This window comes from Rhinichthys klamathensis, unplaced genomic scaffold (assembly GCF_029890125.1).
Source record: "Rhinichthys klamathensis goyatoka isolate OS25496 unplaced genomic scaffold, OSU_Roscu_1.1 h1tg000240l_1, whole genome shotgun sequence".
Lineage (NCBI taxonomy): Eukaryota > Metazoa > Chordata > Actinopteri > Cypriniformes > Leuciscidae > Rhinichthys > Rhinichthys klamathensis.
This window is the reverse complement of record NW_026606762.1, coordinates 872,410-886,458: the sequence shown is the minus strand read 5'-3', so window position 1 is coordinate 886,458 and position 14,049 is coordinate 872,410. Positions and strand designations below refer to the sequence as shown.

General features: G+C 38.5%; 1 protein-coding gene across 1 annotated transcript in view; it reads left to right on the top strand.

The window, feature by feature from the left end:
• cpne7 (copine VII) overlaps positions 1-14,049 on the top strand; it is a 57,760-nt gene that overhangs the window by 25,991 nt on the left and 17,720 nt on the right. Inside the window, exons 6-11 of the mRNA XM_056265828.1 lie at positions 712-795; positions 888-977; positions 2,039-2,137; positions 2,295-2,381; positions 3,384-3,443; positions 7,613-7,746. Of these exons, the coding sequence (XP_056121803.1) occupies positions 712-795; positions 888-977; positions 2,039-2,137; positions 2,295-2,381; positions 3,384-3,443; positions 7,613-7,746 (554 nt within the window). The remainder of the gene's footprint in view (positions 1-711; positions 796-887; positions 978-2,038; positions 2,138-2,294; positions 2,382-3,383; positions 3,444-7,612; positions 7,747-14,049) is intronic.

Below are 14,049 nucleotides of genomic sequence, written 5' to 3'. Positions count from 1 at the left end.
AAATTAGCATGATATTATCAGAAAAAAATGTGATGCCAGTGATTGTTTTTAGAGGGCTTTGAAAAGAATGACATGGTCATTGTCATCACAGCTAGTTTAGTCATGAAGTCATGTTCCAGATTGATAAGTTTTGTGACATTTATGGCTCAGAAAAATAAAAGTGCCCATGAGCTAAGATGACAAATTTCAAATTGCATACATCTGTGGTATCGGCGTCAGCCGAGCAACTAACATTAAGATGAATGTAAATGCTATAGCTTTTTCCACGTATTATGCTGTAGATCTTTTTGATGACGTCAAAACCCAGAAGATTAATTCGCCCCTGGTTCTCTCAAGATTTTCCTATGGGGTTTTATAATGTTTTTTTTTTTTTTTTTCAATTAATGAGTAAAAGCCTGTGGTAAACACAACTTAATGATACTTTGACTCTTTGTTCTGTAACATAAACCCCCATTATAAAACCCCATAGAAAATTGTCTAGGGAACCAGTAGCGAATCAGTCTTCCGTGGTTTGACTTCATCCCTTCACCACTCGATTGGCCTGTTAAAAAGTCCTTTTTTTCGTCCTCGCCCAACTTCCTGTTTCAGAAAATACATTAATTCAGAAAAGATTGCATTCATTAATCCATGGGGTCTTTTAGAAAACGTCCATTTCATGATGTGTTCCTTTGAATGCGTAGACTGTACTGAAATTATCTTGTGACTGTATAGGATCTCTTCAGCAAGTCAGATCCATTCTTGGAGATTTACCGGATCAATGATGATGGAACAGAACAGCTTGTGCACAGAACTGAAGTAAGTAGTTTCATCCCATCGGATAATAATCTTTCTTTTGCAATTCAATATTCCTATTTAGTTTATACAATGATATTGTTTTTCATCTGCAGGTGATTAAAAACAACTTGAACCCTGTGTGGGAATCCTTTAAGGTGTCTCTCATTTCTCTGTGCAGCTGTGATGACGAAAGGAAGTTAAAGGTGAATGTTAATGGAATAGGTCACTCCAGAATGGGCATTCTATCACCCATGTGGTTCCAAACCTTTGTGACTTACTTTCTTTTGTACAGCACAAAAAAAGATGTTTTGCAGAATGTCCAAGATGCTCTTTTACAATAAGCGCAGATTGTGATCAGTGGCCAAGTTCCAATTAGGACAAAAATAAAAGCACTATCAAAGTTGTCCTTGCTACCCCTGCTCTAATTTAATTGCACATCAATAAAGACAGTTAGGAACAGATCTGAAAATCTTCCCAAGTCTGGACGTGCAAGAGTCAATGGGGTTTGACAGAGTTATGGCAGAGGACATTGAATTTGTTGATTACATTCATTACAGTCTTGGGAAATGCATGGACTACCTTTGTGGTGAATTTATAGTGTTTTTTCATCATTTTGTTTGATTGACCAGTCTACATCTGTTGTAAGACAGAATCTTGGACATTTTGCTATATAACTATTTTGGTGTGGGTTAGTTCACCCAAAAAATGAACCCATTAGTTGCTCACCCTCATGTCATTCCAAACCTGTAAGATTTTCTTTCACCTTCAGAACACAAATGAAGATCTTTTTGATGAAATCTAAGAGATTTCTGTCACTTTGAAGCTTCAAAGAGATCATAAAGAGACAATGATATTTATGTCCGCTGATCAATGTTTATATGTGATTAAAAGCCTAAATTAAATCTGTTCAAAATGTAAAGCGATCGAGTCTCCTCAGAAAATTTTGACTAAACCGCTCAATTCATATGGATTAGTTTTATGATCTCTTTTTGAACTTTTTGAAGCGTCAAAGTGGTAGTTGTGCAGCTGTCAATGGAGGGACAGAAAGCTCTCAGATTTCATCAAAAAGATCTTCATTTGTGTTCCGAAGATGAACGAAAGTCTTAGGGGTTTGGAAAGACATGAGGGTGAGAGAAATTGAATGCGTAGACTGTACTGACATTATCTTGTAACTGTATAGGATCTCTCAAATGAAAATCAAAATGAAACATGGAAACATAAGAGACACATGAGTTAATGAGTTGTAATTGTCTGTGAACTGCAGTGCTTAGTCTGGGACTATGACTCGAGGGGAAAGCATGACTTCATTGGTGAATTCTACACTAATTTCAAAGAAATGCAGAAGATTTCCTCAGGAAACAAGGTCAGTGTGAGACCTTCAGCCATACATTGGTGTTTGAAATCGGTCATTAGCATAAGAAAAGTCACAGCCCTTCTGCATGCGTGGTTAAAGTGACTTCGCTGCAGTGCCACCTTCAATTTTCATCTCACCTCTTTGATCTCTTCCTGTGTTCCTGAAGGTCACGTGGGAGTGCATCAATCCAAAATACAAACTGAAGAAGAAGAACTACAAGAACTCTGGGTTGGTGATTCTCAGCGATCTCAAGGTAAGAGCCTGGCAGTTTGTGCGCACGCAGAGAGAGCTTTATAGATATGCCCGTCCTGTTTTAGGAATGCTAGTACTGCACAATGCTGGCCAACAAGCTGTCAATGAATAGACATAGTTATTATTGTTGTGGGTGGGTGTGACAATCAAGCTTAGCCTAAAGACATTAGCGTGGTGGGAAAAGGCCAATGCATTCGTCTGGTTTGTGCACATTTACATAGGGGAGATTTCTATTTATAGAGCTGTTTACGTCAGTTTTTTTCATCCTTTTCACATTTTTCAATTCAGATTGAGAATTGTGTTCTTTTTGTGTTTTTTAATAACAGAAAAAGTAATATTTTGGCAAATTCAATGGCACTTTCACACCAAAAGTGAAATGAATAAGCCTCAGGCTAAGTAAATGCAAATTCACGCCTGTATAGCAGTTCAAACAAACCTTTCAGCTGTGCTGCCATTCTGGATTGTACAGAAGAATAGGATATAGAAGAAGATAGTTCAACTACAACCCCAAAAACCATCATGTTTAGACAGCCACACAACTCCTGCCTTTCTCTCCATTTCTCTCAACATTGGGACTGGAGAGCTGTCAGTCTGTAATTGGGAAAACATACTTATTTAAAAAAGTAACACAGATATTTTGTTGTAGATTTAAACTAGTTACTAGTTACTTGAAAAAAGTAATCTGATTACGTAACTTGTATGCGTTACTTGTAATGCGTTACTCCAACACCGGGTATAACCATTCAACAACTATTGTGTCTGTGGTGCTACGATGGTACAGTAACGGTATAATGCCATTTTGTATAATATTTTCATGGTGTCCCAACCATTTTTTTGGACACCATATGTTTTGTACTCTTTATGTGAGTTGCTTCATAGCTCATGTACAGTACATGTGTGTGTTTGGTATGTAGTATCAGTATCAGTATCATAACTTTTGCAGATAGTCTTGCAGATAAATGTGGCAGGGTTTTCTACTCACCCTCCATTCTTCATTTTGCAGCTTCACAGAGTCTATTCCTTCCTGGACTACATCATGGGAGGCTGCCAAATACACTTCACAGTAAGTGGGAACAGCAGTGCGCTCCACATTTAGCACAGCGGTGCGATCCAGACCCTTCACAGATTTACTGCCCAAGTTCTCCACCAAGCATGAAGACACTGATGCCAGACGTGCTGGACTGATAACTGCCTCCTCGCAGCAAATGCAGCTCATTTATACATGATGTTGTGAGGCAGACTGCAAAACGTAAAGTTCTTGATTATAGTTGCCAGTAAAAATAGCTAATAATTCTTAAAACCAGATCAGAATACGTTATTTAATCCCTATTCACGTTTGTCAACCAGCTTCTCTTGAGTTTTATTTTAAGTAAGAATGTGATTGTTTCACGGCTGGAGGCAACAAAACAAATTAATACCTCATCCAAACTGTTTTAAGTCCCACACCTCATGCTCCCTTTTAGAGCAGCAAAATGGGCCAAGATTATTAATGAATCCAATTGAATATTCATTATTTAAATATCTGAATTCTCCCGTTGCCTGTTAAAATGAAAGATAACCCGATGTCAACCCTCAGAGTGAATGGTTGGAGTCAATGTTTTGGAGCAGGATTCAAATAGGATCTTCATTTAAGTGTAGTGCACTGGTTTAATATAATATATCGAGTAGGGTGCATCAAAAAACACAATTCTTGAATTTTGATATGGCTGGGTGCTAAAAGTGTTCCAATATATGTAGAAACAACAAATGCAAAATATTTTTCCAGTACATGATGATTTAGGGGTGCCACCGTACATCTGTTTTTGTTGGATAAAGTGGTTAACAGTGCTCAATGGTCGCCATTGAGATCTGAGGTAAACAATACTACAGCTCAAGAAATCTGAGGTGATCTTTCTGTTTGAGGTGATCTTTCTGTGTTTGGTATGTATTATTACATATTACTATCATATCTTGAATTGTATCTTTGTATACTTATTTATCATAAGTCATTTAAGTCATATTTATAGGTATTTGGTGCTCATTACATTTAGCTAACGTTAGCTAGCAACAGTTTGCTAACCACAGTTAGCTATCTATGTTAGCTAAGCTATTAAGCTTAACATCAACAGTAGTCTAGAGTGGACAATGTCATATTCACAGTATAGATGACTCATGTTTATTGAGAGTAGCATTGTAGTTGGTGGTAGACTTAGTCAATGCTAACACCAAGCTGCGGAAAATCGCCCAGGCCAATCGCTCCAGTGAGACTACAGCGAAACAATTGGAGAAAATGGAGTGCAGACTTGATGCCACATTTCCGCTGTGGCCTCCAAATGTTGAAAAGCTGATTGATAACCCAGAAGACCTAGCTTTCTTGGCCAGCATGAAGAATGAAAGAGTGGCCACATTTGGGGTCGGTTTCACAAAGCTATTTTAGACCGGTCTATAGTGTTAGACAAGTCTAAAATTTGCTCATAGACTAGTCTAATGCAAGTTAGACTGTTTCACAAAAATAAAGACTGACTTAATTTAGACCAAAAAAATTAGACGCCTTCCCCCCCAGGCTAACTTAGGTCTAAGACTCTGTTACCTTGGCAACCAACAGTAACAATCAGTTACATTACAAACAGCCAAAAGCAAAGGGAAAATGGCCCTTTCCAAATTAAACATTTCTTCTTGTTACTACATTCTCCGCTAAATTTCCCAAGTAAAATGTCCTTGTAACTGTTATCTCTGCATCTTACGCAAATGCTGACTGAGCAAGACGCCAAGTGCTGGAGACAATCAGTGAGGAACAGCACAAGCAGTGGACACCACCTCCATTGTGCACCCTACACTGGGACAGCAAGTTAAAGGGATACTCCACTTTTTTTGGAAATAGGCTCATTTTACAACTCCCCCAGAGTTAAACTGTTGAGTTTTACCGGTTTTGAATCCATTCAGCCGATCTCCGGTTCTGGCGGTACCACTTTTAGCATAGCTTAGTATACATCATTGGAGTGGACAAGACCATTAGCATTTCTAAAAAAAAAATGACCAAAGAGTTATGATATTTTTCCTATTTAAAACTTGACTCTTCTGTAGTTACATCGTGCACTAAGACCGACGGAAAATGTAAAGTTGCGATTTTCTAGGCTGATATGGCTAGGAACTATACTCTCATTCCTGCGTAATAATCAAAAAACTTCACTGCAGTACCATGAGAGCAGCAGGCGTAATGATATGACGCAGCGCCTGAAAATAGTTCCGTTGTGTTGACGGAAGGTGGCCTATTTTCAGGTGCTGCTCATGGTACGGCAGTGAAGTTTCTCGATTATTACGCAGGAATGAGAGTATAGTTCCTAGCCATATCAGCCTAGAAAATCGCAACTTTACATTTTCCGTCGGTCTTAGTGCACGATGTAACTACAGAAGAGTCAAGTTTTAAATAGGAAAAATATCGAAACTCTTTGGTCATTTTTTTTTAGAAATGCTAATGGTCTTGTCCACTCCAATGACGTATGCTAAGCTATGCTAAAAGTGGTACCGCCAGAACCGGAGATCGGCTGAATGGATTCAAAAACGGTAGAACTGAACAGTTTAACTCTGGGGGAGTTGTAAAATGAGCCTATTTCCAAAAAAAGTGGAGTATCCCTTTAACACAGATGCTCAGGAATGTGCGCCAGTTGGAGGTGCGTTTTACAGTAGTGGTTGGAGATACAGAGGGGCTGAAACTGCTTGGTGTCCCAGCGTATAAGAAGCAGACCAATGAGGCATGTGGAATGATCATTGCCCGGTTGACATGCAAGTTGCTGCAGGACTGGTGCTGCACTGACCAGGTTGTCAACATGGCATTTGACACAACATGGCATTTGACACCACTGCGTCAAACGCCGGCCATCTCACAGCAGCCTGCATTGCCATACACAGCTCTCACTGGGTCGACCACTGCTTTGGTCTGGGTGCCGGCACCACATTGGTGAGGTCCTCCTGAACCAGGTTTTCACAGTGAGGTCAATGTACGTGCAATGAACGTGGTCAATGACTGTGTCCTGATCGTGGCGTCAAGCTCACATCCGACTTCGTCACAGTGTCAAGGAAGGAGCAGAATGTGAAGGAAAGAATGTGCTGCAGGCAGTTGAACATGACCGCAACATACAGCCAAACCTTCCCCACTGCAAACGCAAGCCAATCCCTAGCCAATCCCTGAATAGGACGGTTACTCTTGGGTGGCGGGTGGGGAGACATATCTGGGGGAGACGCACTGGTTAGGTTCAGAGTTCAGGTTCCATTTCCTCTCTCTTTGTCCCTGGTGATGTTGCTCAGTGGAGCAGACTCTGGCACAGACTGAGCAATTAAGTTTAAAATTTAGTTAGTGTCAGCTCTTACCATTAGGCCCTGTTAGTTGCCAGTGAGTTAGCCACTAGACATCTATCCGACATCCATCCATGCTGCACAAAATTCAGGGTAAGGCCACATGAACATGTCCCATTGACCTCCATTCATTTTGTCTATAGGACAAATAAATGGAGAATCTTGAAAGTTGAATTCTGAGAAATGCCCAAGTTGCCCAAATGGCAAACAAACAACTTTTACTTTTATAACCCTATAGAATATGTTACTGTATAAAAGTTCACTGTACTCAACATTCCGATGTCAACCTTTTGGCAATTAGACTAAAAATTGATATTTCGCCAAAGTTCATGTGTTAGGTGGGACCCCTAAATCTCAATTGAATTCCTTAAAACTTAGCAAAAGTCATTTTTATGTTAATTGGAACAAAATGCAATGCCAGCCAAATTGATATTTTGAAATTAAAATTTCCCATTTAAATTTGATACACCCTAATATCGAGTGTTTACTGGGATATGAGCTGTATCTCTGTATTACAGAGCATATGGTAGCCGTTTGTGCTATTTTGGATTATAACATCTGCTTGATGAATGACTATACAATCAGCATGCCTCTAAGCAAATAAAATCTACATATTGTCCATTTTAAGCACTTTAATTATTTATACAGATGGGCATTTGATTGCAGATCTGTTCAAGTCAGGTTTTGTGTAGCTTCCTAGGAAAGACAGCTCTTGAGTGCTTGACTTTTTGTAGACAGACATTTCCTTTCAATTTTCTACAATGGAGACAACTATTGTTCCAGGCGCAAAACTAAAACGATTAAACGTATTTGACGATCGATCAGATTATGTAACCCATTACATTTTTGCCGTGCATTTTGCAGTTTCATCAGGAGTGTGTCATACTATTATCTCTCTAGGTTGCCATTGACTTCACGGCGTCCAATGGGGACCCTCGCAATAGCTGTTCCCTGCACTACATCAACCCATATCAGCCAAACGAGTATCTGAAAGCTTTGATAGCCGTGGGAGAGATCTGCCAGGATTACGACAGGTTAGTGCTGATGCAGGTGGACACTATCATGCATGTTTGCAATTTTTAATATCTGGAATTTAGTGCATGTAGAATGTCTCTGAAAGGTAGTGACTAAAGCTCAAATGTAGAGTCCACAACTTTTTGGACTTTGTCACTTCTGAGTCTTCGTAATATTTCTTCAAAAGGATTTGCTCGGCCTCTGACTATCCTTTTTGGGTGATGGGCACTTGGTAATTCTAACCAATATCCATATAGCTGTGTAATATAGCTGTTTGTCCATGTAAACAATCTGCAAAGTGACAAAGCACAAAGTCCATGCCAAAGGGAGTTCATCTCTCCTACATAAAACACCTTCCTGAATGCCTTGTTTGTAGTCTTGCCATTATTTCTGTGACATTTACATAATGCTCACCTACTGGCTGCTGTGGCCCACTGTCAGTAAGTAATTTTGATTTGGCGAGGAGACACTGTTTTTTTTTTTTTGCTGCGATGGTCAAAAAAACATTGTATGGACTTCCAATGTTACCACAGATATGACACAGTTTACAGCTGCTCATGAAGCTTCGGGAGATGAAACCATATTATGGTACATTTCTGACACACACTCTAAGCGGTTGAACAACAACGAGAATGCATCAGCTGACCAATCAGATCAGGCCAAATGTTTCAGGCAGAAGGTGAAAAGAGGTGCTGCAACAATTTATTCTAGTAGATCCCAAAGTTATGAACTTGATTATTATATGCGCACTTTAATATAATGATGTACAGCAGTAGTAGCCAAAGTTGAACAACAAAAGGAAGTGTTACAATTTGAACACACCAGGATGCTCTGCAGGAAGAACTTGACCTTTAGCCCCCTCTTCATGTTTAAAACGCCCCTTCAAAAGTGTGTGCCGGCAGTGTTTCAGGAAGAGAGCACTGCTCCTCAGCCGACTCGCATTCAGGTTTGGAATGCCCACTTTTCATGACCCAATGATCACAGCAGAAAAAAACAAGTCCAAGGATAGATTATGGACCAGGCCAATGGGGCCAGTGCCTTAGAGTCTCTGACTATCAGAGGCCTCAAACTGAGAGAATCCTAACAACAACAACAACATGCCACTACAGATGTAAAATTAACATAGAAACATATAGAACAATTCCTGAATGTGTGCCGCTGACTGGTGGCACAGTATGACATTTTTTTCCTGGCACCTTGAAAGCACTTACAGAGTCTTTTGAACAACTTTATCGCAGCTGTAATGTTTTGAGTTTTGAACACTGGCTGGTTATATATTTTCTCAAATATATGTTTTGGATAATTTTTAACCCAAAAAAAGCTACGGACTGCAGCTTTAAAAGAGTTGGTTCCACCCAACCTTTTTCAAATTAAATATTCTGTTTATATAAAAAAAAATTGTCACAGTACAGAAGCAAATTGGGTTGTGAATACATCTTTATGTTGACACTTAATTTAAAATGCATGAATAACCCAGTTGGATGTTTGTTACTAAGTTAAATGGCTTAAATAACAAAGACCTTGGAACAATACTAGGGGGATCGGTTTAGTAAGCTTGCCTGTATGGCTGTTTGCTGACTTTGATGCATTGTTGGTTAGCTCAGGTCACTATTTAATTTGTTCCTGCCTGGTAGTTCACTTAATGCCCAGTGAAGATGTCAGGGGTCTGTCCAATCCAATGACTGAGGCTGAGTTCTTCCTCTGGGCTACATCCTAAGAACCCATGTCTCCGCAGATCCTGCCAGCAACTCGTCTATGTCTGCAGTCAGTGGCTTATTAAACAACTGTGCTTGTGGAACCCTAGTGTGCGAGACAATTGGAAGAAATCTGAACTGACTAATCAGCCAAACAGAATTTCCATTTATTATTTGGTCTTTATTTATTCAAACTGATAATTAAAGCATTGTGTGTGGGTGGTTAATATAGTTGGTGCATTTTCTCTAATTGTGCAATGTTGCAATTTTCACCTTCCCCTTTTCCTGCCTGATTCACTGAAACTGTGCATTAGTGTGTTTATTTCCCGGAAAGGCGTTCACTGTTTATCTTTTAAACAGCCGTATCACATGATCATTTATTATGTTCCTGTTTAATCCAATGGTAGTTCTGGACTCACAATGACTAAATCAATATTTGCTTAAGTTGTTGTGGGTTTACTACAATTAGCCTTATAGGAGCTGGTTAATTACAGTCATACACATTTATAATGAGATCTGTTCCAAAGGGAGGATTCTCTCCTCAGATCAAAGCCAAATGAGTTATAAACAGATATATCCCCCTAATGGACAAAAGAGAGGAGGCATTATGCTTAATGAAAAAGCTTAACATATGAGGGTGTTTTTTCAGCTTTGGCAACGTTTAGCCCTGTGGACCATTTTACTACAAACAATGTCCAACAGTGTATATATATATGCATCACAAGAGAATCAATGCAATTCTCTTACATTATTGCAACTAACCTACATCAAACCCTAATACTAACCCGAACCCCATAGTACATGTGGTTAATTAATATTACTCAATACTTAAATGTATAATTACAGTGTTACAAGGACACCTTAAAATAAAGTGTGACCGAAATTTCAACCGAGCTTGCTTGACAAATGAGAACAAACCAAACACGTTTGAGCTTCCGTTATCAAATTTGCTGTTCTTTATGTGTGTTGATCAATGTTTATATATTTACATCTGAATAATAGCAACCATAGAAACCGTTATAAGATAAGATCTGGATTAAACTCTTCGATTCACATGGATTACTTTTTGTACTTTGTTTGTGTGGACTTTCAGTGGATGGACAAAAAGGATGAGGGAATATTAAACGTATGTTCCGAAGATGAACAGAAGGTTTAATGGTTTTGGAATGACATGAGTGTTAGTAAATGATGACATAATTTACATTTTTGTGTGAACTGTATTTGCTGAAGGATGTTTAAAAGATCTCCTGGGTCGTACACCTACGCTGTGTGGGTTCCCTGATCAGGCTGAAAGTTACTCATCATTACACATCAGTTGACCACTTGAAGTTAAAAACAGGATGGATGTGATAATGCTAGTGGGATAGTGCGTGCTTTGTTTGTCCCCCCCTTCTACAAGAAGTAGAATTTGACTCCCATGAACTACCTATTATCTTAAAGTCAGCATGAAACGGAAATTGCAATAGTCTTGTCATCCCTATTCTGACGTATATCAGAGTGAAACAGCGTCTCGAACAAGAAAAAATGTAGGGCGGGACTTGATTTTGTCCATGTGGAATTGATTGGATGGTTGTGGTTTTCTATTGGTCAATCTCATGTGAGTGACAGGTTGCCCCGCCTTTGTGCCAGTAAACACGTCATCAGAGAAGAGAAGAGATGTTGCTGCAAGAGGAGAAGAAGTAATTTTGATTGAAGATTATTAGGGCACATGACTTGATTTTAACTTCATGGTGACTTTAACTGATCTATATAACTGTCATTAAATACAAGCGAGGACATACAGTAACGGTGAGATACTTTACATTCTTCAATAAGAATTGTCCTTCGCAAACAATTTTACTTGATAAACCAGCCTGGTCTCATTGTTTATACGTAGATACTCACACATGACGTCATGAGTATTCGTACGTATTTTACATAAAGTTTGGTTCTACCACACATACATTTACTTACGTTTATAGGCACTAAAGCGTACCATATTGATGTATTGAGTCATGCATAAACATGAACAATTTTACTGATGTACAGATGCATACTGAAATGGAGCTTTTATGCGAGTTTGCTAAAACATTGCCTAAATATGAGCAGCCAGCGATGTCAGCTATTTTTTTTCTTTGCAATAACATGCATTGTTGAATCGTTCACAAAAAGTAGCCTATATAAGGACTGTGCAAAAGTAATTTATTTAACGTATAAAAATATTTCCATTAATTATTTTGTCTTATTTCATGTGTGGATAAAGACTTTTTGCAGCTCTTATAGAAATGCTTGTGGAAATCTTTTTCTCTTCACGTTCCTATAACTGCAGCTGCGTTATACACATTGCTTTGGGGGAATATTCATCCCACTGCTTTTGGTGGTGAAAATAAGAGGATATTGATTTCATTTTGCCTGCTTAATGCATCGTCTTGGTGGGCAGAGAAAATGGCAGAGAGAGAATTTACAAAATGGCTGTTTCCTGAAATACACTGCCTTCCACATGTGGTACAGCTGTGTCAGATAATACCTAAAACAAAAGTAACCATTGAGACCTAATCATATACTAATTAAGACTTTATAATTGAAATTTGCATTTGAGATTCTTTGCAATAATTGTCTAAAAAAACTTTGGCAGCATGACTCACTCAGAGGTATAAAAAAAAAACAGTTAACACAGCTCAACATGGTACTGGTGCATATATTGTTGCAGTTGCTCACATTGTCAGAGCCAACGTGACTTTGGCAAGCAGCGTCATGACTAATTTCACTTTGTTGCTGCTGTATAGCTCCCTGCTGGTTGTCCTTTGGGCTTTTATTAAAAGCAGGATTAGTCCTTTTACAAAAGTGTGTCCATGCTTCTGGTTTGAGACTGGACGGTGGTGGCAGTCTGACTGTCCTCATCAGATTCTGCTGGATATGTGCGGATGTGATCTCTCAGGGGAGCCTTGAAAAAAGTGCTGAGGAAAATAAAAAATACCATTTTCTCCTAGTGTACCGACTTGAGAGAGAGAGCAAGGAAAGCTCTTGCTTTGGTAATTGTTCAGCTTTTAGAACCACTTGTGCCTCTGTGGACAGCATGATGGATGTTCTCCAACTGACATGCCTGAAATACACTGCAACAACAGTGCTTGATATTTATGTTGGTGCATCCTAGTCGTGCTCAAAAGTTTACAGAATCTGCTAAATGTTCATTATAAAAAAAAAAAAAAAAAAGAGGGATCATACAAAATGCATGTTATTCTTTATTTAGTACTGTCCTGAATAAGATATTTTACATAAAAGACGTTTACATATAGTCCACAAGACAAAAAAGTATTTGGATGAAATAGGATGAAAACTTTTTGAATTTGAAGATCAAGGTAAATTGTACTTAACTTGTCTTCCAGGAAACGTGTGTATCTTCCGTTGCTTCCGAAGGGTAGTACTAAATGAAAAAAAAAATATATATATTTTTAAACAAAATAAGAAAAATTTGGACAGCTTCACCCTGTTCAAATGTTTTCACTCCCCGGCTCTTAATGCATCATGTTTCCTTCTGGAGCATCAGTGAATGTTTGAACCTTTTTAATACAGTTGTGTTTGAGTCCTTTAATTATCCTTAATGTGAAAAGATGGATCTCGAAATCATACAGTCACTGCTGGAAAGGGTTTAACTATGCAACTGCTCAGGACAAACAAGGGACTCAAGCATTACAACCATTACAAAACAAACGAATCATCCAGGTAATGACACACAGCATCAGGAATCAAGGTTATGTCAACTTTTGAACAGGGTTATTTTTTATAAATGTATCTATTCATTTTTGTCTTATGGACTGTAAACATATTTTATTCATATTATCTTATTCAGGACATTACTAAATAAAAAAAAATAACATGCATTTTGAATGATCCCTCTTTTTTTAAAATAATTAACATTTTGCAGGTTCTGCGAGGTATGTAAACTTTTGAGCACGACTTTATTTGATTTCATTGTGGCAAAAAAGTTGGAGCTATTGTTTTAAATCAGAATGCTGAATGAGAGAAAGTATGCAAGTGATTGGAATAAGTTAATGGAATATGACTGAATAATATGGATGCACCCATGGGCGTAGATTACGCGGGGGACGGGGGGGACGTCCCCCCACTTTTTATAAAATGTAAATTCGTCCCCCGCACTTTTTCATAGGGCAAATGTGTCTATGACAAGCTGAGGTTTTCGCGGGTGTGTAATGTGTATAGCCTGCCCTACATCGAGATTTAAAATCCAAAGAAAGGATAGTCTATCTACATACGTGACTTTCACGCTTCCATGGTAATCAGTCACTAGCTCGTGCGACACGCCCATGCTCGCAGCCGCGCCGAATCCATCAGTTTGATAGTTCAAAACGGCAAAAAAAACTCTTCACTCCTTTTTCACGAAAAAGTCAAGCACTGTAAGTAAGCACTGTAAGTAAGTTGTCATGTGGTATCGGAATTGTGTAAAATAACTCTGTCTATTTCTCTTGTTGAATAATTAACAAGTTTTGTTGTAAATTGAAAATATTCACTATACCCGCACAAACGTGCACTATTTTCAATCTTTTTTTATTCGTAATGTCTTTTATTTTCACAGATATGTTATCAAAGCCGTTCAAATTAGAATAAACATGGTGATTGTTAATGCTGAAT